General features: G+C 44.3%; 1 protein-coding gene across 1 annotated transcript in view; it reads left to right on the plus strand.

The window, feature by feature from the left end:
• The first annotated feature begins 2,017 nt into the window (after positions 1–2,017).
• The window catches only part of CDK2AP1 (cyclin dependent kinase 2 associated protein 1), a 47,880-nt gene continuing 23,022 nt past the window's right edge, over positions 2,018–26,875 (plus strand). The window contains exons 1-2 of the mRNA XM_086942917.1: positions 2,018–2,177; positions 26,560–26,657. Of these exons, the coding sequence (XP_086799043.1) occupies positions 2,111–2,177; positions 26,560–26,657 (165 nt within the window). The 5' untranslated portion in view covers positions 2,018–2,110. The remainder of the gene's footprint in view (positions 2,178–26,559; positions 26,658–26,875) is intronic.

A 26,875-nucleotide genomic window follows, 5' to 3' on the forward strand; every position in this document is an offset into this window, starting at 1 on the left:
TTGGAATCCTTTTCACTATGCTTGTGTGAGGAGGTTATCCTTCTCAAAGATGAAACCTGAAGATGGGGTGGGCCTTTCTGGCCATTGCAGCTTGAGCTGCCATAGCTGGACATTAGAGTGGGGCAGGGCCTCAATAGGAGTGTTGTCACACCTCTCCTAGCCAAAACCACAAAAGTTTCTGAAACTCCCTTGTGTGTATGTCCGGGGGAAGCTGAAAAATTTGGAACAGATTCCGAACATGCAGAGCACCCACCTATGAGGCAGAAACTCATTCTGAGTACGGGGTTTCCAGCTCACCTGGTGTTTGTCATGTGAGATCGGCTTTTTGCCCGGTGTCCATTTATTTATTCTTATTTATAAAGTTTTATATAGCGCTAGCTAGACCCGTGTGTATCACAGCGCTTTACATACACAAAGGGAAAGAAAAAAGTGCACTACATCATCATGTGAAGAGAGCCGAAATTGACACACTGGGGCACCATGTGAGTTGACAAGGAGGTGTCAGAAAAGTTACCACAGAGATAACTGGCTTGTAGTGACTATGCGTCCAGAAGGATACCCTTTAGTGTCGGCTCTTTCTATCAAAAATTAACTTTGAACTTGTAAATTGGAGTGCTTGTAATGCTAGACCTTTAGGAAGAGGTTGTTTTGTTCACTATGATGCAAAAGTTAGTGGACAAAAGAGGACATTTCGTTTCCCATTTGCCAGCCCCTTCCTCACTGCACATATATTATTCTAATAACTGTAAAGTTGCTGACTGGATTATCACTTCAGTTACACTATTTTATGCTTACATGGAACCAACCAAATGACACTTGCAGACTTGCCAAAATCAGCTGGAAGGAGGGGGTAATCTTTATTTACACGTGTGTGCAAACAATAGGCTCTTGGGCATTTAAATGCATATTTCCCTTAATGAAACAATCAGACGCGAAGACAGGTCGAAGAATCCTCAACAGCCGTGTAAAGCGTTAAAAATGGGACGATTTCAAAGAAAACGAGGGAAGTGCCCTAGTCCTTGAAGGAGGGGGCAGCTGGGGTGAGGAGGGAGGCAGTGAGACACAGCGTTCCATTGTGCTGCACTCGCCTCACCTTTACCACTGTCTCTGCATTTCTTAAAATGGCTACTGCTGTGAATTAGCCAAGGGCACAACATGGATAGCTCAGAATTGCTGCCACCTACGGGCACGCCCATTCCTTTCATTTCAAAGACATTTTCATGGCTTTCAGACCAGAACGGAAAAGAAAGAACTGCATTTTTTTCTAGCACATGCCCTTGAAAAATAACGCAGCGCGTTTTAACTGTTCTCCGAGATAAACTAAAGAAAATAATTATATGGAATTAACAATATCCCGATCCCTTCCAGACAGACGTAGTAGTGTCAGCGACGCAGGTCACTGAAAAAATACATTTAAGTGCAAGACATTTCAAATTTTGCTCCCCTTTATAGGAGGGTCATTGGAGATATTTGCACAAATATTTTGCGATATGTGGGGCTGAATATTAAGTGTATTTAGTGCCGAATATCAGAAACTAAACTTTGCTGCACTAAAACGTTTGCAAAAAAAATAATCATGCTAGGCTATCCACGTGATTCCTTTATTTAACCTGTCCTTTTTTCCCGAGAAAGAAACCACGCAATCAACAGAAAAAAAAATGTCAAGTTATTTTTCCCTCTACGTCTCACTTTTTATCCCCCTCAGTCGGAACTCTAACACACTGTAATTGATTTTAATTTTTAAAATGCATTAGAAAAGTTTGCACTTTTAAAAAAACGTAACCTGCTTCAAAAGAATCCCATACTATAAAATCACTTTTTTAAACAAAAAAGAAAAAAAAAACAGGTCATATTTTTTTTACACCGGTTGCATGGATGCGGGATGTGATTTATTATTTTTTTTACGATGTCTGTAAAGTTTTTGGGATCTCTGGAGCCCCCCTTCCCCAGCCCCCCTTAATGATGTATAGATGATATATTGCATTGTGGGTGTCAATATAAAGTGACGGCCATATTTGCCGGTGCTGCCGCTGTAAACAAAAAGTGTCTGAGGGAGAGAGACAGAGACGCTTCACTGAATTTCAGGACATTTTTATTTCTGTAATTTATAATGTCTCTGGGAATGCCTTACAAGCCCAACTCGAACAGCCACATACCTGTGGGCTCCATGAACCAGGGTAAGTGTGAATGGGGCTTGGAGGGGCAGTTTGGGGGGCTTTTGGGGGCCCCGACTCGGGGTGAGAGAGGAATACCTGGGGAAAGCCCCGGTCTGTAGTTTCTGTCCAGTTCTGTGTGCAGGGTCAGATCCTGAGAGCTGATTCACACATCCGCCATGATCACTTAACCGGTGGGGCTCCTGCGGCCCCGGGATGGGCCGCCAGGGCGGCCCGGGGACCCCCGCCCGCGGTGGGGGCTGCTTCGCCACCCCCGGCAGGTCGTTCCAGCGTGTAACATGTATCAGCCGGAGCCCTTTTGATCAGCCCCGGTTCCACCATGATTGCCTCCCTAGGGCTGCTGATTGATCAGGAACAGGGATGTGCGTGTGTTTGCGTGGAGGCGGGCGGCCCCCAGTGGCCAAACGCGGCGCTGCAGCTCAGGCGGCTTCAGCAGCAGCACTGTAGGTTTCACAAAGACAAAGGGGGAAGAGGAAGCAGATGGCACGATGTCTTCATGTTCTCTTCATCGACATGATTCTCGAGACTGCTTAAAATCGTGCTTGGGTCGCCTGTCGTGCTGTTTTTCCTTGTTTTGCGATTTTATTTTTCGAGAATTGGCACTTTGTGGACTTTTGCTACGGAGTTTGGAATGTGTACCCGGGTTTCCACACTGAAGGCCATGCCGAGGTTGCATCCTGTCCTCGCAAAGCCTCAAGACTTTATTTTAGAGTATTTCATGTTTTTTGAAGTGCCCATTTATTTAGTGCGGGGATGAGCATGGCGGGGAGGGAGGGGGGGGGGTACGTTTAATATTTTAGTGTTGTGCATGTGTGCGCCAGTTTTTTTTTTTAAAAAAAATTATTTAAAAAAAAACATGTTTGCAGATATGGTTACCTTTTCTAAACAAAGGCCCCGTGGTTGTTGATGTGGCGCTTTCGACAGATGTCCAGTGTCTGAAATGTGTGTGTTTTATTTATTCACTCGTGGAATTGTAACGCGTCAGTGGCAGGGGGGCCCGACCTTTCAGCGGTGTAAGGTGGGGGTGCAATCCTTCAAAAGGGGAGGGTTATGGCAACGAATATCTCTGAGATATTGGAGACTCGGGGGGCTCTCTTCACCTTTGGCAGATGGGGGGCATCTTTTCACTTTACGCCAGTGATTAGTTAATGATAGAGTCGTACGTGCACGTTTGTGTCTAGAAAGCGAGGACCGATTGTGGGGGGGGGCCCGCGATGCTTGGAGGGGGTCCGGTGAAGCAGCGGGGATGCCTTCCGTGAACCCCCTTCCTTGCGCTGAGCTGAGGGAAGGGGGAGGGGTGGCAGCGAGCCCAGTGGATTTAGAACACAAAAGAGACGTAATGCAGCAGACCGGCCCTTTTATTACCTCGTTTAAATCGATTTGCACTTTGCTGAAAAGTGATTTCCGATAATACTAAGCACAGTATTCCAGTACTCTGCTTAACGTATTGTATTGTCGCTATACAGCGCCAAGTACTTCTACAATAGCTGGTAAGAAAAAATACAACATTGGGCATTTTATGTAGCGCCCACCACTAAGTTAGTTTGCTTTGGTGCTAAAATAGGCAGAGGGGGCACGCGGGCATCGATTTGGGCTCTGTGATACTGACATTCTAAGGTTGGCTGTGCAGCGTTTATCACATGTACTAACTACACTGGGGCATTTCTATTAGTATCAGCATGCCTGCATATGACGTGGTATTTTATTTGATAATTAATTATAGCTTGCTGTTGATAAATAATAAAAAACGAACTTACTATCTAATGTGTTATAAGCGGCTTGTGACGAAAACCGGACGGGTGGACCCAGTAGGTTCCCGTGCCTGCTATAGATATGTATAAACCAAAAATGTGCATATTTGATTCCACAAGGGGGTTGACACCCCACTCTAAAGTCAGTCTTATGGATGCCACTGAGGTGGGCAATAACACGGGCCACTTACAGCCAAAAACAGGGGCTATCTAAGAAAGAAAGTTATTGTTTTATGTTATAATTTGTACACGTGCAACACTGGCTCAGGCAGGCTATCCTCGATTATTTATTATTTTGGGATGGGGAGTCGATCCTTTTATTATCAACGGAGTATTATTCGAGGAACTAGAACTGAATGCTGTTCTATTTTTTGCAGAAGAGTATATGGTGCCAAGAATTAAGCACGGGCCATAGGTGTAATGAGGACAATGGGCAAACATAATGTAACTCGGGGTGAGAGCGAGGTGAGTAACCACTGATTTGAGTTGTGCGACACCAGTGCTGTATCTGTGTCCGCGGCTAGGATTGGTTGGCCTCTCGACCTCGCTGTTCGATCATGTAATGGTGTGCTGCGTGCAGAGTCCTGTAACCCTGGAACTCTGGGATGTGTAGTTCAGCAGGGCTCCTAGACTGTTTCCATTGGCTCATGCGGTGCATGCCGTTTTTGAGAATTTACACCTTGCTGTGCCAGGTCTTTCCAAAGAAGCTTTTGCCATGGGCACTTCAGTGCACGCCCACAGAGAAGGTTCGATGCCGCCTGTCATTTGAGTAGCTCACTACACCAGGGTTTCTCAAACTTTTCCTTTCCGTGACCCGCTTGCTTTAGCAGTTCATATTCTACAGAATTACGAACCTGCACTTCTGTTTTCAAAATGATTGACTTTGGCGAGACTTGTAAAATTGATCTTTTATATGCTCACAAATTATTGATACCTAAATTTGTCTCATGACATTGTTGTGGTTTTAACTAACTTAAACAATAAAGGATTGATTGATTGACTTGTAAAATTGAGATGGCGCTACCAGAAGACCTCATGACATTGTTATGGTTTTAACTAACTTAAACAATAAAGGATTGATTGATTGACTTGTAAAATTGAGATGGCGCCACCAGAAGACCTCATCACAACCTTTTGTAGACACCTGCTGTCCTACCCGACGTTGTAATGATATCTCATTGCCTTGAGCATCTATTAAATTCACAGACCATAATTAACAAACGAAGCCCACCCTCCCTTTTTGACTCAACAAAAACTGCTTTCGGCCAGTAAGACCAACATAACCTAGATGCACATTTGATAGTTGTTCTTTTCAGGCAGTACCTTAAAAAAATCACTCTTCTATACAGACAGTATGCATTTTAACAAGGCAAATTGTGCCTAACCCGAAAAACCCAAATTCCTTGAAGAAACCTTGTTCCTCTTGTGGTTTTTTTTTGTATAGAGAATGTCTTTCACCTGCTAGTTTAAAAAAATATTTCTGTGTTTGAAGGAAACACATTTTTCTTGCTAACTGTAGCAAAATAAAGCTATAAAGTAAAAATACATTACAAGTAATACATGCAGAATGGCCCTATATCGCCAACTCGCGTTCCAGGTGACATTTTCTAGCCATTTTATCTTGGTTTACTACATCACCAAAACCCTCAAGCGTCATGAATCATCTATACATGTAACCTAAGGGTAATAAACAAGGTAAGTACAGTAGCAAATTGGTTTGAACATATGGTAGGTATGTGTAACTAGTGCTCGAAAGGAAACTGAAAGCGTCAATCTATGATTTATATAGTGCTGCTTATCACCCAGTATGGTATCCAGGTGCTTGCAGGTCCCGAAGATCTATTTTGAATAGTCAGGTCTTAAGGGCCCTTTGTAACTCGGAAGTGGGGTGATGGTCTGGAGCAGCAAGGGGAGGCTGTTCCAAGTCTTTGCTGCGATGAAGGAGTGTCCTCCACTTCTGCTTCGGGTGGATGCGGGGCATATTGGCGAGTGATAAAGGAAGCAGAGCGTAATCTTCTCGAAGGTTGGTGGAAGTTGTGGCAGTGGTTTATGTAGGCGGGTCCTTGGTTGTGTAAGGCTTTGGGTACTTGGGTCAGCAGCTTGAATTGGCATCTCTTCTGTTTAGGGAGCCAGTGAAGTTGCCTAAACTGCAGTGTGATGTGGGTTCATCGGGGAGGGCAAGGAGAAGTTTGGCTGCGGCAGTCTGGATGGTTTGAAGTCTTTGTAGCAGGTGTGCAGCGATCCCTACTTAGAGAGCCTTGCTATAGTCCAGTCGGCACTAACATCTTCAACATGGATCACAGAATTTAAGGGAAAAGCTAGAATTTTAAGAAACTAGCATACGCTACGCCTTTCCTTTCGGTCTCGTTTCCCATTGTTTTTGGACATTTACCTACGTCATGTCCATAATGGCTTAAAAGCCCATGTACTCCAGTCCAGTTGCATTATGGTCAGTGCTGTTTTTTACGATCGATTACATCACATTTGGCTTCAATGCAACTCATTTACACCATTGCAGTTATTTATATGGTAATACAAAGTCTACACTGCAGTGACAAACTATTGTTGCATGTTTTGAAATTCAGTTGTGGCTTCTGAGGACCCGTAGAGATGCCCCACGGGAGGAGTTTCCTTGCAAAAAGGGCTATTATCGAACAGGTACTGAGGCATTCTACTGTGAGAATGTAAGTGTTTTCAGTACCGAAACTCCCTGCGCTAAAATTACTGCGCTCACTTGCGCCATCTGCGTTGTTCAGGGCGTGCAAAGAAATGAAATAAAAACGATTTTGCACAGATTTTTAAAATTTTTATAATCGAACCAACTCTTTAAAAAAAAAAATGCACACCTAGAAAAAGATGCGTCCGCCAACGCTATATTGCCATGTTTTGTAGTTAGTTTCCGTTAATAACACTGGGATTTTGTAGAACGCCCTTATCACCCGTGAGGGTATTCGGGATTTACCATGCTGCACAGCATCAACGGTGCTGTACAGTATGGCTAAAAACCATTGGCACAGACAATAGGTCCCACAGGCATGTCCTGTTTCTTCATTTTTCTTCACCATCTCATCTGCACTGGAGCTCAGGAAGATAACACTGCTCGGAGAGAGATTTTTGTGAGGGCTGACACAACCTGTATCTGTTGTAATTAGGGCTCCCGGTTTTATGGTATCTACTTTTTTGCCATTTCCGTCTGTATTTATCCATTTTTTTGGGGGGGGAATTTTTTCTGTATTTATCCACATTTATTTTTGCCACAAGCAAAAGACGAAGCTACAACTAGTATTTTTCCACATTTATTTAAATTGACAATGCACACCTGCGCCCAGTTGTTATTGGTCAACACAATACATTCATTTGAAAACTTTGCCATTGTAGTACAAGCACATGTGTATTTAAAGAGACTTTGCAGACATTGAGGCTCTTTCTGGTTTGTTAATGAAATGAAGACCACTGAAAACCCGTTCAATATTTGCTGAGGATACTGGAATGGCCAAGAGATTCAAAGAAAGATTGCACAGTGTTGGCCATTCTTGCTTCTGAGAACGCCAGTATGTCATTTCACTGATGTCTTTTTGTGGGATAGGGTGCATTACATATAGATTTCCGTCTGTATTTATATGTAAATATCCGTAAAAACGGAAAACCGGGAGCCCTAGTTGTAATACAAATTTTCTAACATGTCTACTGAACAGTCACACTATGGTTTCTACAGAAACCTGTCGGTAGAAATTAATTTGTGCTATTGATTGAATATTGTGGACACTGGCAGTCATTTTCAGGTCGAGCATTCAAGTCCTCTTGTATATAGTTTAGTACATACTTCTCTTATGGGCGTGAGCTATTGGCATTGTAAATGACAATGCCTTTTATTTATCTGTTTTGATAATTAACACATAAAATAAAAGGCTTTGTCATTTACACTGCCAATAGCTCAAACTCTTGTACACGCAAAGCCTATTTCATTTCAAATAAGCAGCCGCCATTGTCCGTGCTGCTTGGAAAGGGTAAGCACGCATGGCGCGCTTACTGCTGCAGGAACAGATAAATATATATCTATCTCTCTCTGAGGGGTAATGCCAAACTAACCCTCATCTACCTGAGCAATAAACATCAGCGATGTGGAATCAAATGCAAACTGTATTAAGGGATTAATCAAAACACATTTATTTTCAGCCAGGGTACAATTAGTTACCCTGCTTCTCCCAATTCTTATTTATAACAAATTAATTTCTACTCTTTCAACTTGCGTACGTTTCAAGTGACGGGGAAAAAAAACACAATAAGGTCACAACAAACTACTACATATAAAAGTATCAAATATATACAATGTACAAAAGCATGGCGTGCCTGCGTAGGAGAAATTCATTAAAGAAAATGGTGCTTACAGACTCAATAAGACCTAACGTGTAACAACAGAAGTAAATGGGCCAGTCCTCATGGGGGGTTACAAATGAAGACCAGGCTGTACTAAGGAGGGACTAACAGGCCTATTAACAAATTAGAAATCAGCATGTCTGAAAGGTCATTGACACAAGCCAATGACAAATATGGGTGGATAGTGGGCGGGGCTCGACTTACAAAGACTGGTGCATTTGCATGGTCCCTTCCCTTTTGATTGTTGAATTTAAGGATTTGCACTCCACTTCCCACAGCATTAATGAAGAGGAGACCTATGTGGAAGACCAGCTTGATGCCTTCTAGACCACGTTGGGGGGTAAGTGAGTGACAGGTGAAGGAGAGGTGTTTGTGGTTTGAGGCTTAGATTCAGGCTAAGTGCCCTCGGAACAGATAGATATATTACTTGGAATGTGAAGACTGTTTGATTAATACCCAGTGCAGCTGGATACTAAAAGCAACAGGCCTGAGGACAATGCGAGGGCATCTTTGTGGGACTTCAGGGTTCCCAGCAGTAATGGGAAGAGACAACCTCTAGAGGGCACTATTAGCAGTCGATAGTCTCTGAGGTACCGGATGGTGGTAAAACAAATTGGATTGATGTGCTCAGGGTAACAAGACTTGGTCCATCAAAGGGTGCTTGAGATCTGAAGGGACCCTAATGCTTGAATTGAAGAATGCACATATATGCTCCAGAGAGACCCCTCTTTGTGAGACCAGCCTTTAGAAAGAAACGAATTTCTTTGCATGGAATCAGGGTTCTGATTGCCCCAGATCTAGCTGTGGTTCACCTCAAACGACACTGGAGCTTGTGGTTTGCAACAACCTATTGAGGCTTTTTGTAGAAGCATGAGTCTTGCAACAAGATTCTTCATTGCCCGTTGACAAAGGGGTGTGCCCTAAACTTTTGGAGGTTGATGAATGTTTCTTCAGCAAAGGGGCTAATAGGTGTGCACCTAATTGGTTGGACAACACGGGTCCCCCATCCCTGTGTCATCTTCATAGGTTTGGCTGGGACCTTGCTAAAACATTTTGTTAACACTGTTAAGAGTTTTCACTTAATATGCAGTTGTTGAAAGAGAATTTGTTCAGTTTTGGTGGTTTGGTATTCGAGAGAACTGTGTTCATATGTGCGTACAAATACCCTGTATCGAAAAACCCACCATTCAAACAACAAGTCGCATAACTACAAGAAACATTTTAGGTGCTTCTGGTGGTATCAGAAGTGACACAGGAGATGGTCACTGATGCCTGGTTTAGAGGGTGCTGTCCAGGCAATGTAAACCTGTTAACCACCCAAGAAGGACTCTGATTACAAACGTGGTAGACTAATGACTGGTTCCCACTGGGTACCTCCGTTCCAGCCATACAATATTTTATGGTTGAGGGGTAACCACAGTGCTAGGGCACCTACAGCATTCACCAGGAAAAGATTCAAGCAGTTATGCAATCAGCGGAACCTCCTCCAGCCAACAGAACCAGGCCCACACCTGGAGGGTGAAGACTACTTGCCTCCTGGTTCAATAGAAGAAGATAGGAGGAAAGTAGAGGCAGTGGGTGGGCATGTGGACAGGTCTAGGGTAAAGCAGGTGCACCCTCATTAGGTCTGAAAGAGCAGTTCCATGACCCACTTTAGGTCAGCTGCTGGCTGAGATGGCTTTGTGGCACCTGGGAGGTCGTTCATCACGCTGTCCACTTGCAGGACATTTTTGGCAGTATGGCCTTGTGCTATTTTCCTGTGGTTCAGGACACTCTTGGCAGGCGCAGTTCAGCTTCCATTGCTGCCCGGTTGCGCCTACTCTCCTCAGGTCAAGCAGTAGGGCAATTCTGCAGGCACTGTCAGACTTGGGCTTAGCCTGGGGAAGAACGGCAAGCACACGGTGTTCCATTCCTGTTTCTTGTGGTCTTCTTTCATGGGCTGATGCATAGGCCTCCTTTGTAAATAATCGACACATCGAACAAAGTACTGGCAGGGGGTGGAGAGGGCAACACGTGTACTCTTCCGGGAAAGGTCCATGTGACAGCAGGGTCTGCAGTTTATATTAAGGGCTCCTCTATCCCTGGCGGAGTATGTTTTTGCTTTTTCTGGTCACATTTGCAGACTTTGCTTTTTCAGGTCACATTTGAAGAGTTCTTGTCCTGGTGACCAAAAGGAGGTCAGCCTGGGCTGTTGCGGGTGGAAATGTGTGGAAGATGGCCATACACATAGAAATATGTTGGAAATGGGGGAAGTGTTTCACCCCAGCAGAGGGAACGTGAGCTAAGATCTAGATTGGCTACCACTCTCATCTACAAGGTAAACCAGTTTTGGGGAGGAGGTCAAGGATGGTTTGTGTACATGCAGGCTGAGACACCTTCAAGGAACATCACACCTTAGAATAAAGGAGACCACCACCTTGTGCAGCTTACGCACGTGATGTTCAATGGACCCTAGCTCTCATCATTCTAGATACACGCTTGATTTCCCCCACTCCCCACAACCTTCATACATGTCTCAGAGATGCTGATGGGCCACAATCCCAGTTATAGGGGACTGAACAGACTTTTTACAGAAGGGAGCCAGAATCGGTCTCGCCACAGGGGGTTCAGGTAAAAAGGCCAGTGTCCTGACTAAAAAAACAAACTGCCTTCTCCCTCAGTGTCCACATAACCTGGTTAGAGAGGACCGCAGTCTCTCGCGGGGATGGATCTATAGGAAACCCCTCTCACCGACAAGGGAGCCTAGCTTTGGCGTCTCTAAAACGTTTACACAAAAAGTACCTCCAATGGGCGCTGATAAGAGATGGTGGCACTGACTGATTTAAAACAAAACAGGACGGTCCAGAAAATGCTCAAGGGCAGGTTAGCGCTCCTTCCGAAAGCTATGGGGAGGCCTTTCTGCCCACCAGGTACATACACCACTTGTGGTGTGGGGGTTTAGTGGAAGATGATGATCTTGAGGTATGGAGTAAAAGCTGTATAGTTTGACTTATAGGTAAGTGTAACTAGTTTGCATAAACTCTAAGTTGTTATTGGGAGGTGGTTGTCATCCCATGGAGGTTAAAAACGTTGTGAAACAGACAACCTTCTGTATGGGTGCAACTGCATGTTTGGGTAGGCAGATTAGCTAATTGCTGTAATCAGTTTATTAGTTATTAAAACATTTATCATGCTGTTGGCCATGCGAATGGGGACATGCGGTGGATCTTACTTCTGTGGCAGCAATAAAGGATTCCAGGCACCTAGTAGAGCTGAAAAGTACGCAAAGGAATTTGGTTGAAGGACATGGCATGAGCAAGAAAAGCCGAAAGGAATCTGGGCCAGAGAGAGGACATGATGGAGTAGGTGCAGGAAAGTGGAGTAGCGCAGTCGTATTCAGCATTCAAGAACAATTCAGAGGCTGCCTGCCTCTAGGTCTGCATCCTTGATGTAAGATCCTTGAAGTGTGAGTCCTGGTTGACCGTGGTGTTCTTGTACAAGTGACTTTCACTAGTTTGGAGTTCATGTTAAATAATGGTCGATGTGAAGTGGGAGGCACCCTTCTGCCACGTGGCTGGGGAAAAGGGTTGTAAAGGGACACCTCCTCTTTATTCCCCCTTTTTGTACAAATTGAAATGCATATTTGTGTGGATGCATATCCCTAATGGGTACCTACAAATGCGGATTGTAAATGCTTATATTTGTCAATAAATTTGGCTGTAGTCCAGTCTCGTGCACTATCTGTGATCTGTCCATTCTGCAAGTTTTTCACTTTTTCTCCCCAGTGGTTTTGGCCCGCCTTTATTTAAGGGGGCAGTAGTGGACTTCTCTATACCAGTACTGTATATTTACACCCAATATCTTTATTCCTGTTGGCATTTATGATCTAATGGTCCACATTGTCAAATTAACTTCAGTAGCATCTTTTTTGTGTTCAGATATATTTTTATTTTATTCAAAACGGCAAAGAAGAAAATCAAAGAAGCAAACATTACAAAGATAAGCATTACACTCTAGTTGCTAGAGGGAAGAGAAAGGCAATGAAATTGATTGTGTGATATTATTGGTGAAAGTATGCAAGTAATCAACGGCATGCATAGCATAACACGTGATTACTAAACGTCTCCTATCAGGGATAAAGCATGGCATCTTTACATATATTGCCCCAGAAAACATTCCACTTTCCCCATACCCGTGACCATTTCTTGGGGCACCCTCTATATGTGGAGACTGTCCTTTCCGCTATCATTGCGCTGTCCATGCCACATCCCCATTGTCGATAGGTGGGAGTCAGCCCCGTTCCCCAATGTTGGGCTATATAGCTTTTCGCAATCACCAGCACCAGTGTCGCCCAATCTCGAGTCCTAAGGTTCAGATCTGTAGGTTCCTAATTATTAAGGAGACATCTTTTTGGTTCTGGCAGGACAGTAGCTCCACCGACCTGCGAGATCGTGCGCATGACTGCCTCCCAGTAAAGTCTATGTGCAACGTTTAAATAAATTCAGTTTTTACTTCATACATATGACTTATCTGTCCCCTAAGAGACTACACACAATTGATTATACCTTGTGATCCACGATGCCTGATATGTAAGGCCCATGAGGTTGATTTCTTACATATGGTGTGGTATTGCCCAATGGTGACTTATTGGGCAGAGGTGAGGTGGTGGGGCAGCTTACCCATGCCACTGGTTGGGGTATCCCACTGGCAATTGCTAAATGTCTCTTGAGATTACTACCCAAGGACCCGAAACGAAAACTTAGCAGGCGGTTTCTGGTGCTCGGACTCACGGTGGCAAAACAACACATTGTGAATCATTCGATGAGCACCAAACCACCAACCAGGGAGAAATAGGAGGGAGATATGAAAGAGTGGGTAGGGATATAGAAGATAGATAGAAGAACACATGAGAAAGACGAGGAAAGAATTGCCCGAGGTGCTGCTCGCCGCGGGGGTGGGTAATGCTACGTGAACTGCTTGACCCTACATTACACACGCAACCTGGAACGGATCATATGGAGGAACCGGTGCAGGAGGGGGGACTGGAGGAGGTAAGATTCTCACAGCATACCCCAGTCTGACAACCACTATGTTTATCGACCATCAGCCTCATTGTTCTAAAGCAGGGGTACTCAAAGTACGGCCCGCGGGCCAGTAGCAGCCCGGCAAACCTTTAGTGGCGGCCCGCGGAGCTTGAGACACATCGCACCTGTTTGTTTGTTTTTTCAACTTCAGCAAACGCCTCGGAGAGCAGCAGTGCGTAATCAGAGAGACTGCTCTTTGAGGGCCGGGCGATTCCAGCCACAGTCAAGAGTGGAGCTGCAGGGGCGCTAAGAGGTGAACAAAGCCTCATTAACAAACAAATGGTCGTTTAAAGACCTGTGAAGTACCGGGGTGCCCGGGAGACTGTGTCAGCCAGGCTGACGCACAGGGGGGAGGGGGGAGGACAGCAGGAAATGAGAGCCGGGTGAGGTGGGAGGTCAGAGCAGGGAGTGAGAGCCTGGTGAGGTGGGAGGGCAGAGCAGGGAGTGAGAGCCTGGTGAGGTGGGAGGGCAGAGCAGGGAGTGAGAGCCTGGTGAGGTGGGAGGGCAGAGCAGGGAGTGAGAGCCTGGTGAGGTGGGAGGGCAGAGCAGGAAGTGAGAGCCCTGTGAGGTGGGAGGGCAGAGCATGGAGTGAGAGCCCGGGTGTGGGAGGTGGGAGGGCAGCAGTGAGTGAGAGCCCGGGTGCGGTGGGAGGGCAGTCGGGAGTGAGAGCCAGGTGAGGTGACAGATGGCAGCAGGGAGTGAGAGCCGGGTGGTGGGAGGGCAGCAGTGAGTGGGAGCCAGGTGAGGTGATGGAGGGCAGGGCAGGGAGTGAGAGCCCTGTGAGGTGGGAGGGCAGAGCAGGGAGTGAGAGCCCGGTGAGGTGGGAGGGCAGAGCAGGGAGTGAGAGCCCTGTGAGGTGGGAGGGCAGAGCAGGGAGTGAGAGCCCGGGTGAGGGGTGTGGGAGGGCAGAGCATGGAGTAAGAGCCCGGGTGAGGTGGGAGGGCAGCAGTGAGTGAGAGCCAGGTGAGGTGATGGAGGGCAGTAGGGAGTGAGAACCGGGTGAGGTGGGAGGGCAGCAGGGAGTGAGAGCCAGGTGAGGTGATGGAGTGCAGTAGGGAGTGAGAGCCAGGTGAGGTGATGGAGGGCAGTAGGGAGGGAGAGCCGGGTGAGGTGACTGAGGGCAACAGGGAGTGAGAGCCGGGTGAGGTGAGACAGAGACAGATAAAGGCAGGGACAGACGGAGCTAGATAGGGTCAGAGACAGGGACAGACAGAGATAGATGGAGGCAGAGACAGATAGAGGTAGAGACAGATAGAGGTAGAGATAGACAGCGATAGAGACAGACAGCGATAGAGACAGACAGCGATAGAGACAGACAGCGATAGAGACAGACAGCGATAGAGACAGACAGCGATAGAGACAGAGAGAGAGGGAGACAGACAGAGGGAGACAAGAGAGAGGGAGACAGACCGAGAGAGAGGGAGACAGACAGAGAGAGAGGGAGACAGAGAGAGAGAGAGGGAGACAGAGAGAGAGGGAGACAGAGAGAGAGGGAGACAGACAAAGGGAGGGAGACAGACAGGGAGGGATGGAGACAGACAGGGAGGGAGCCAGACAGAGGGAGGGAGACAGACAGAGGGAGGGAGACAGACAGAGGGAGGGAGACAGACAGAGGGAGGGAGACAGACAGGGAGGGAGACAGACAGACAGAGGGAGGGAGACAGAAAGACAGACAGAGGGAGAGAGACAAACAGGGAGGGAGACAGACAGGGGGAGACAGAGGGAGGGAGGCAGAGGGATAGAGGGAGACGGACAGAAGGAGACAGACAGAGGGAGGGAGACAGGCAGAGGGAGGGAGACAGACAGAGGGAGGGAGACAGACAGAGGGAGAGACAGAAAGACAGAGGGAGAGAGAGAGACAGACAGGTAGGGAGAGAGACAGACAGACAGACAGGGAGGGAGGGAGACAGAAAGACAGAGGGAGAGAGACAGGGAGGGAGGGAGACAGACAGACAGAGGGAGGGAGACAGAGGGAGGGAGGAGGGGAGACCGAGGGAGGGACACGGACAGGGAGGGAGGCAGAGGGATAGAGGGAGACGGACAGAGGGAGGGATGGAGAGAGACAGAGGACGGAGGGAGGGAGAGAGGGACATGGACAGTGGGACACAGAGGGAGACGGAGAGAGGGAAGGAAAGAGGGAGGGAGACAGAGAGCGAAAGAGAGGTAAGACAGAGCGAGACAGAGGGAGACAGAGAGAGAGGGAAGGAGGGAGCGAGAGAGAGATAGGAGGGAGACAGAGAGAGGGAGGGAGAGAGAGAAAGAGAGATGTGTTTGTATGCTGGTCTGTTGGCTCAGTGGATGAACGCGTCAGCTGCAGGGGCTGTGTTCAATTTCATGGTCACCGTTTTTATCTTTCTAGCCCCTTCCCCCTCCCCCACTGACCCCGCCTCCACCGGTGCGGCATAGTGTTCAAACTGTTAGACATGCATGCAGATCTTGCGTATCCGGCATGGTGAAATGAGGTACGGGTACATTACAGCAGATCCAACCAGGACAGACCAGGTTGGTCCACAGGTATCAAACAGGACGTTTGTACTCGATAACAACTTAGAGCAGGATAGCATCCTCAGTGAGGGCTAAATGCTACCCTGCCTGGTAGTTCAGGCTAGGAAGTCATTTTGACGGACCAGGAAGTGTCAATGAGGAACTGTGACCTTTCTGAATAGGATCTTTGCAGCTCCACATAAGAATAGTCATAGAGACTGGAGAGTCAGAAGACATTAGCAAGCCAGGTGGACATTAAACGTTCATTGTAGCCGGGACGGAAGAATCCAAGAATGTTTGTAGTTCTGCTGGATCCTTGAAGACGAGAGTTTTTCCATGGATGACGATCCAGAATTTCGAAGGGCCTGTAAATTTGTATGGAATGTTAGGGTCTTTGAGAGATTAGCAGAGGTCCGAGAAACTTTTTCTGATGTTCACTGTGTCCTTTGAATAGTCATGTGCAATACTGATTCTGGCTCAGTTCCAGAAGATATGCTGAGCTTTTCCTCATATGTTCTAGTATGTTGTTTGCATGGCGATATCGTAGTGCTCTAAATATCATGGCTCTAGGATGCGAGTTAGGAGGGTTAGAACGTGGCTTGCCGATCAGGACTCGATGAGTCCGTTCTATCTCAAAGTCTCTGTCAAATTTGATTCCAAGGGTGCTGGGTGGTCAGGCCTCCAAAGATTTGACACAGGAGTTTGCGTCATCTTCCACCGTTTCTGATCACCCAAATAGATAACCCAAATATATGCAGATTACCTTTGCGATTCTGATCGTCCAAGTCTTTAATCAGGGCCTTGATCTTGTTGGTTGCCGTGTCCACTCTTGTCTTCTCAGATGATGCAGAGTCCTGCAGTGTACCAATCCTTGTTTCTACTTCTGCGAGCCTGCCTGCCATATTTTGAAAGTCGTTCCTTAGGGCTTGAAGGTCGTGATGCATGGAATCTGTGTTTACTTTTGTTTCTTCGGCCAGGTTGTGTAGGGCATATCCAGACTGACACCGGAATCTGTTTTAGGTTTAATGGCGTAGTCTGGCAACGGAGGCTCCGTCTTGGCACATTTTAGTGTCGATTTGTGGTCTTTATTGTCCCTGGTGTCTTTTCCCTTGTGATCTGCCATCTTGGGAGCTGCTGCAAACTCGAGGGAATGTTATGTGGTTGCGTATCTGAACAAGCTGTTTACAGGAGCAGAGGAGTAGGTTAGTGGTGAAGGATTTTGTCTTAAGCAGTTCTCTTGAGTCAGGAAGTGTTTTGTTGGACAACTAATCTGGCAGGGTTATGTTGAGCATGGCCACGCCGGACCCCAAAACCAGATTAAATTGTAGTTGCAGGAGTGGCGATAGGGTCGTGAGTAGCACTATATGTAATGATCAGTCGCCACACTCATAATCTCGATAGGCAAAGCATTGGTATCCAACCTAGCATCTGGCTTCATTGATCCTTAATCTGGGGTAGGGTGCAAGAAAGGGCGTGTCTGTCATTTTGTTTTCCTTCGTGGGGATGCTGCTAATATTGCACAGGATGTTGATAATCCGAGAGGCCTGCAGTGCGTGATGCGGAGTGTACCCACAAATCCGCCGGTCTATTGCTGCAAATTTCAACACCTCACAACCCCCAATTGATAGTTTGCCTCTGAGGATTGGCCTTTGGCGTTTGATGGGCAGATTGCACCCCGAAGCACTGGAAACCGCAGGACTGGGAACAGAGCAGTCCTATTAGGCCACCATCTTGCTTGGGCTTGGGCCTCGCTCCCCAACTTCAGTAACATCTTTAGTTTAGTATAGGTTTCGATATGGACAGGCAGCTTTCAACTATACCATAGAATAGGGTCATTACTAGTTGCAGCCCTCGATGACCTAAGGGACAGTAGCATCTTTCAGTCTCTTGATTCATTGAGATCCAGCCTTGGGATTGATACCGTAAACCTATCCTCCAAGATGGTTCCAGGATGCTGAGAACCGAGCTTTGTTTATTTGCTTCCTTTCTAGCCAAACTCCAAATGTATCTCTGACACAATATACCTTGTATCCATGGGATTTCTAATCGAGGGTGAAATTGCAATAATACAAAATAAATCTGTGAAATGCACATGCTGGTATCATTTGTAAAAAACGAACACAAAGGCCCACCCATATTCCAAACTCATGAAGATCCCAGCAGGAGACTGGCTGAGGTGAAACCCTTTGATTTCACTGTTTCTTTGTGACTTTTTCTGCTGCAACCAAAGAACTTATTAGAAATCTCACAGTTGTCCAATTTCATAAAATTTGCCTCACAAGCAGTACTTAAATTGTGTGAGATTATTGTCGTAACATAAATTTTGACAGAGGCTTATTGACTTTCAACAAAAGAAACCAAATGTTTTCACCTTGCACTGGCATGCAAAAAAAGCTGGTCCCGGGAGTCGTATTTTATCAAGGCAAAAGCGCAAAATGTCTAGAATTGGCAACCATGGCACTTGGCTGGCACACAAAGCCTTCTGTAACAAAACTAAAAAAAAGGAAGGTCTGGTGCAGGCAAAGTCACGTCCACTTCCAGATACATTTTTTGCCCTAGACTGTTGTGCGAAAATACCTGCCTTCCCTAAAGCGTGCAGTGTCCATCACCGCATACGTTCTTATTCTGATCTGAAGAATGGCATCTTCCTCTGATGTGGATGTCTGGCTGTTGGCCACCCTCCAAGATGCAGAGTCCCTTAATTCCTGTTACCATGGCAACACAGGCCCTAATTCCTTGTCTGATGTGAACTGCAGGATTGTTGGGTTGGCACTTGTTAGGTTAGGAGGATGAAGCAGACGGTGAAGGCACCAAAAAATGGCGAACAACTGGAGACCTGGGGTAGACGCGAGCGGCTGCTCCATAATTATGGGAAATGGCAGAGTCCTGTGCAGAGAAGAGCTAGTCACGAATTGGGGAGCCCACAAACAAATGGGACCATGACACAACAGAGAAAGGCATCATTACAGGTTTGAAACATTGGTCTAGCTTAATATGTCAGGACCATTTTACAGGCGGTTGGGGGGGGAGAGGGGAGATTTGGTGGCATCGACTACAAGGATTTACACCTAGTGCAAATTGTTAGTTCTAAAGTACATTGAACTAAGCTTACTAGGACCCAAAGAACAATTTAAAGGGTGATACAAGGGGTTTCTTACTAAGATTAAGTGAGAGATATGTTACTAATTGCACATTTTAAAGTACATTGGTCAATCAACAGTGGTCAAAACATGATCAGAATTAATTTTACAAGGGGACAGGGATAATTCAGTAGATGATGGAGAGATAAGGGGTGCAAACTATTTCTTTTCAAAGCACAGTACTCCATACCAATACACAAATTGACCAGGACATATTACAGGGGTATGGAGGGCTGAACTCAGTAAAGAAGCTTAGTGGCAGATTCTGCATTTTAAAGCACAGAAATGTAAAAATGGTGAATACTATATTGTGTTTACAACTTCATTCATAAGTTGACTTAACTTTAATACCCAAATATTTTGTATTTGAGTTCCATGACTACAGCAAAACCCCACACATATCCGACTCTGCCAGTACTCCATGCGACTAGTAACACTGTGAGGCATTGTCCAGTGTCAGTATATTACTGGACCGCTTTTGAGCAGTACTTCCCCATTCGAATCAGAACTAGTCCTATTAGTAGATAACTACCCCATGCATTTAGTGCACAACATACACCAGCACTAAACCGAGCACATTAACTTCAGTCTCCAAATACCAGCCCAGTACTAGCACAGAATGCCTAGTCTGCACAATGCTCCTATAGCAAACGTTGCTTGCTTTCCATAGCGTCACAAACTGGACTTTTTTTATAGTCTGACTTGACCGTGTAGCTGTTGCCAGACAATTATGTGAGCATCACTAGAGAGGGGCTTTGGTTCCTCATGTTGGGAGCCCGGAGTACATGTTTCGATTGGGCAGAATTTGTAATTACAATTACAGAAGTTGTGTGCTTCCACAAAAAAGTGCTTTGTCTGTTTATCCAGCTGTCTGAGGTTGAACTTTAAGGGGTAGACACATGACACTGGAATGCTAATAAAGTGGCTTAGAGAACTAGATAACTTTATGGTGTTTTTCTCTGGCAGCACCAGATATGGGGGTAGGGCAGTTGTTAACCTACATGAATTTTTAGGTCCGTCTTGGCAGTGCATTCATAAGCGAGATCTATTGGCATCGCCAACGCTTGTTAGCTGTGGCGTAATGTGATGGGGCGACAGTCCCCCCTGCAGCATGTGGCCCCCCACATTCTCTCTCTCTCTCTCTCTCTCTCTCTCTCTCTCTATATATATATATATATACACACACACGGTACAGGTGGAATGGGGTGCTCGTGTGCTCCACAGAGGCTTGCGTTACTGCCCTGATTTGTAGAAGGCTCGTTATGTTTGTGCTCCACCATTCCCGTAGTGACCCAGTTATGTTGTGTTTTTATCGTAATGTTCCAGTAATACTTTGGTTAGCAGTACTGGAAAGAGGCATGTCAAAGTCACTTTCGTGGGGTTTTGTTTTTCGACCTTCTTAATTTCCCACCTCTTTGTCCAAGCTCATTATTTTCATTTTATCAGTATTTATCCATTTTTTTCTCGTAAGAAAAAATTTAGCTTTAGCTAGTATTGTTCAACATTTATTTATTTGAAAAAAGTGTTCTGTGTTGTGGATGGTTGTCGGGTTTTCATGCTACATTCCATAGACGCATACAAAACAGTTCACTCATGCCAAAGGTATCCTAGCAGTGAGATGTTTGGTGCTCATGTAAAACTTGCTAGGTTAAGAGCTCTGGGTACTGAGTAAGCCTGGGCGAAATCACTTGTGAAATTTCTTAATTTTGCTTAATGCAATTTTGCATAATTGTTCTCCCCAGGGAAGTTGGTTCTTGCAGAATATGTCTCGGCGAGAGATTTCCTGCTCAAATCAGTCCCTTGACAATGTCTCTGAAGGCTTTCTTTTTTACGCGAGTTGGATACTTAAGTAAAAAGTCGTTTGAGAAACCAGCAAACCACATTTTACTCAAAAGCGTAGTTTCATGAACTTTTCATCGTCTTTTCCAAAATGTCATAAAAATTGTGCATTTTCGTCCATCTCTATCAGCTTAGAAGTCCATAACTGTAGTAATGACCTCACGTTGTGCCACCTGCTCATGGATGTGGGGGTGAATGATTTCTGTGAACAATTCTTGATCTATGCTGTCCGCGAGAGGATCACAAGCCGGTGTAATCCAGAAGATGATGGCTCTCAATCGACCATCTCAATTAAGCACAACAATGTTGATCTGATCTGATCAGCAGGAATGATCTGATCAGCAGGAAAAAGGTAGAGGAATTGCCTTCATGGCAACCTGCCAGAACACCTCCTGGTGTGTGTGTTTTTTTTGTTGTTGTTTTTTTTTCGGGAGGAGATGAAGGGTTTATTCCTTTGGTGTCGATCTCCACAGCAGAGTGAGCGACCCGAAATCCTGGTTTTCACTTAAAAAAAAAAAACACACCTGTGCAAACAGATATTTTATAGAGGGAGGGAGAGGGGTAAAAAGGAAAGCAGGTGGGGAAATGGGAGTACATGTGGAAAATGTAGAGGGGGAAGAGAGTTGTAGACCTAGGACAAGTCGTATCACAAAGTTCTGAATTGAATAACCACAGTGAAATAGATGCTGCTCTGATTACTGTGTGTAACATTGGCATGTGCATAGCAATGACAGCGTTCTGGTGTTAAGATTTATGAGAAGGAAGACGCTATACAGCTATTTATGTTAGGAAACTAATCAGCACTTGACAGTCCTGTTTTTTTTATCATAGGTAGTGCTGGAGTCAGGTGGGAAGGGCTAGTAACAAGAAGCTGGTCCTTCTGTGCACTATGCACATTTTTCATATACAGTGGTGTTTACCTTGACTGTGGCCAATGGCCTGTTTTGAGAGAACTGGAAGCATTGCTGTGCAGGCGTTCAATGTTGCCAAAGGGGCATCAGAGACTCGCCACCTAACAATCCTCCTGCTTCGCTGTAAGCCATTCTCTATTGTTTCTCATAGCTCCTGCGTGTGTTTTCAGCGCTATTAAGTTCCCCAACAAGGTCCGAACTGTAGAAATCATTACACCTACCTTACATGCATCTAAACCTGTATAGCGTCACTCTATTCAGGAATGTGACCAAACTCATGTAGTTGAATTGTTTTTAGGTCGATCCTGCTACACTGCTTAACAGTGTGATTGGACAAGACCTATAGTGGGCTTACAATGAGCTTACAATCGTCCATTCCCTATCATTGGTTGGCTTTATTGTCACTCATTTGCTTGCTTCTTATTCAATAGCTTTCCTGTCCCACCTATGCCGATTTTGTGTTTGACCCTCCTCTAGAACATATCCTTTTTAACGTCTCTTTGGTTGGCTAACTTCTATCCTTCTACTTCTCACTTTTAGGGAACTACTTTTTTTCCTTTTACCCAAGCACTGCATGAGGATGACTGTGTTTTTCAGTTCTCTTATCCTTGTGCTTTTGCCAAACCCAGCTATTCGTGCCCCGCTGCCGTCTCCCTCGTGTGCTGAGGTTTGAGTCATCAACCAATATTTTCACTAGCATCTAATAAATCAAAACATACTAAAGAATTCATTAAGTTATGGCATATGTCTCACACATCAACCCTATACAATCAATGTATTATGATTCATATGGAATAAAAAGCAACATCAATCATTACAAATTCAGGAGCAATTTTAATTCATTGCGTTCATCACTATCTCTATATATAAGAGTTTATAGGTTGCCCAAAGCAAGCGTGCGTAAGATAAGAAATGTAAAGTGCTTAGTAAAAGGAAGGAAAATAGAGAAACATACAAATATATTTACAAATTCATATACAAAATCCGTCAATTGACACAATATGATGTTATTTGTGTAACCTGGTCTGTGATATAAGTTCTATACACAATTTTCATTCAATGGAGACATTGCTTCCAAAATTATATTGCACCAGAAAATGTGTAACGCAATCCAGGTAATCAAAAAAAGCGTCGACGTTTCGACTCGTTTTAGAGCCTAGAGGTAAGTTGGACCGTGGCCATGCGAGTCCTCATCAGGACTAAAACATTGGGCAACCAAGGGAGTAGTATGAGCCCTGAAATGGGAGGAAATTAACAGACAGGTGGCTCTTCTTAAGATCTAGATAACCTGAAAATCTTAAAACTGGCGCGGATACACAATGCTCATATATTGAGTTAGATGATAATTCTTCTGTCAGGTATGATATGTATAATAATTAAATGTCTTAATGAAGTGGCATATGTTGATCTATGAATTCAAACTAATTCCATATCCCACACAATGTCTGGAATTAAATGTCTCAATGAAGCGGCCGATGTTGATCTATGGAATCGAATTGATTACATATCCCTCATAATGAGCAACGTCAGGAGTTAATATTGATCGTGTTAGTGACGTAATACACTTTTTAAATTGTATACTGTGACTTATATAGAGGGAATTGATTCTTCATGAGCTTTATGTTATCAACTCAGGAAAACCCAGCTACGTATAGGAGATATGAGTGTGTCTGATTTCAATCCAATATGACCACTTGTAATTGTTGAAATATGTTTTATTTTGTTAAAGAAGCAGAAAATGAGACTTGTGTAATTATTATACTAAATGATTCAGGAAAACCCAGGCTTTCAATATGAGGTCTGAATCGAATATGACCATTTGCAATTGTTTAAATATTTTCTGTTTTCATTTTTTCGATTTGTATTTTAAAATGCTGATGCGTTGTTCAAGCCATCTTGTAACCCTGAAATATGCTGGGTTTGTGAGAGATACTTTCACTGATGTTGTTGATTATACTGGATTTGGCCTCATACAACGCAGTGGTATACACCTAATCCAAGATGGCGGAACCTAGACCACTTGCAATTGTTAAAATATGTTTTGTTGTAAAAATGCGGTGAAATGATATGTTGTCCAGGCCTAATGTCTTGTAACCCTGAAATGCACTGGGTACATGAGATAGGTTTTACCCATGATGTCAATTATATTGGAATTGGCCCTATATAATTCATTGGTAGTTGCGCAATCCAAGATGGCGGAACCTAAACTTTCGACCGTCTTTTTGGTAATTCAATTATGCATTTGCAAACATGATTTCGAGCCCACAATATCCATTTGAAGAATGCATTCTGTGTTCCTGAATTTTAATAAATAACAGAGCTTCCGTGATTGGGTAGTGGATGGTGGAAGACTCAATGTAGTCCGCTTTCTATATTAATGTACACGTACACCAGCACACCGTGCAAGCATCGGGTGCTGCAGAACGCCTATCCTTCGGGAACAGACACGACTTAGTTTGGTGAGTCCCGGGGTATTCTTGTGTAGAGATCTAGGGTGTTGCAGTCCGTTTAAACTCGGACTGACTCGAATTTCTCTTTAACCTCCACAGCGGATCCACTCCAGTTCACAAATCGCTTGGGCAGAGTCAATTACGACTTTTTCACCACGAACCAATCGGCTAAGGGACATGCCCATGTATATATCTTTTAGATACTGGGACGCAGTTCTCAGTTTTTAATGGGAAACAGGGGGCATTAAGTAGCCCATGTAATGTGGAATGAGAGTTCCTTGTACAACTGGAGGACTAATACCATTACTTAAGCGGCCTCTATTTGATTATAGGACAGCTGTCAAACGTTGAAATTAAATATGCAGAGACTGTAAGCCTGCTACATGAAGATAACTTAGTTCCACATCTTCGTCCCCTGGACAAAGGTAATGACAAGTCCAGATTTCTTTTGAGTGAAGCATTCATGATTTAATAGAGAGTGAGTCAAATGACCACCCTATTATGTTTTTAGTATCACTCAGTTACCTTGGGACTCAGAGTGAAGAATTCCACTGGATTCTTCATTTCTACTGGGTAAGCCAATTTTTTTCCTTGCCCTAGTTTACTGCGACATTGCTTTTGGTCGCAAGTTTATTGCAACAGCCTGATGTATATATTTACTTCATTTGAGGGCTCACACTGCTCCCTTAGTTGCCCAATGTTTTAGTCCTGATGAAGACTCGCATGGCCACGGTCCAACTTACCTCTAGGCTCTAAGACGAGTCGAAACGTTGACGCTTTTTTTGATTACCTGGATTGTGTTACATATTTTCTGGTGCAATATAATTTTGGAAGCAATGTCTCCATTGAATGAAAATTGTGTATAGAACTTATATCACAGACCAGGTTACACAAATAACATCATATTGTGTCAATCAACTGATTTTGTATATGAATTTGTAAATATATCTGTATGTTTCTCTATTTTCCTTCCTTGTACTAAGCACTTTATATTTCTTATCTTACGCACGCTCGCTTTGGGCAACCTATAAACTCTCTTATATAGAGATAGTGATGAACGCAATGAATTAAAATTGCTCCTGAATTTGTAATGATTGCTGTTGCTTTTTTATTCCATATGAATCATAATACATTGATTGTATAGGGTTGATCTGTGAGACATATCCCATAACTTGATGAATTCTTTAGTATGTTTTGATTTATTCGATTCTAGTGAAAATATTGGTTGAAGACCACTGTATTTGAATATTGTTGAAAACCCAGGTCTTTGACTTTTTGGGTCACCCCATTTTTGATAATGGAGGTTTGAGTCATGTGCTTAGTCTCCTCGCCAGACTCCTGTTCTTCATGTGGCTTTTTACATTTTGTGCTTCTCTACCCTCTGTGTCTCTTCTCCTTCGTTTGCTGCTTTTCTCCATCCCGTCTCACCCCCACTCCTCATTACTCCACTCAACATACCCACCATCTTGGCCCTCTTTTTTCATATATTTTTGGGAGGGCCAGGCAGTAAATTGCTACTAGCCCCTCTATTTTAAAAAGAACTTTTGCAGTACTACAATTTCATATATACTTTTCTTTATTTACCGGTTCATCATTGATCGGCAAATAAGAAACTTTGCCAATGCTGGTGGAGTATAGAGGCAGTAGAGGCAACAGAGGAGGGGAGTAAGGATCCAGGTCTACATCATAACAGTTCAGCGACATCTAGATGTTTTAGTTTGAGGAAGGCAAAAGTGGCAGATCCACCTTGGTGCTCACTAACACTAGGGCTTCTGACTTTTTTTTGTTTTGTTTTTAAGATGGATCTCACGTTTTTTGCACTGATTCTTTCAGTATTGTGTACAGAATTTTGGACCGCCTTGTCAACAAGTTTTAAACAGTGCGATGATTTTGGTCAAAACCACCCAGCATGTTCTATTTTTAGTAGCGACTTTTGAGTAAATTTTGGATTTCAGTGACAGTACTGGAAACCTCATTTGTTATTGACCAGCCACTCCCCACCACCCCCACCCCCTCGTTGATTGTTACCTTAACCATATCCTGTTCCGTTGCCTGGAAATGCTCCTGTGTGTGGTCTTCACACTGCTATTATTTTCATCTGTAAATTATGTTACTTGGTGCCAGATCTCTTCTTCTGGAATTGTTCTCACATGAAAAGTTCAAATGGAGAAATAGAGTCTTTCGAACCACACACCCTACTGTTTTCAGAGTGACACTACTTTTCAAAAAGTTAATTACATGCATGCCCTTGCTTGCTTCTAGCTGGAACTCCTAAAGATAAATCTATTAAAAGCCATTTTTAAACTAAAGAGCATGTTAAGAGTTTATGAACAAACATTAAAACTTTGCCTCTTTTATTTTTCTCAACAGTTTCAAGTGTTCACTCTCCATCCACCAGTATAGCAACAACCGCACAATATAGGCAACTTATAAATGACTACGGACCCCCGTCTTTAGGCTATACACAGGTAATGTAGGGCATTAATTCTACTTGTCTCATTGGCTTTAAACATTTTTTAAATGATCTAATTTTGCTTGATATCATGTTATGTGTTACTTATATAGCGTACATAGACCAAAGGTTCAGGGTGATGTAGAGAAAAACATAACAAATGATTAAAAAAAATAAACTAGCGAAAATGTTTAATTCCTAAATAATAAAAGTTTTGAGTTTTTTTCAAAATGA

This window comes from Lissotriton vulgaris, chromosome 11 (genome assembly GCF_964263255.1).
Source record: "Lissotriton vulgaris chromosome 11, aLisVul1.2, whole genome shotgun sequence".
NCBI lineage: Eukaryota > Metazoa > Chordata > Amphibia > Caudata > Salamandridae > Lissotriton > Lissotriton vulgaris.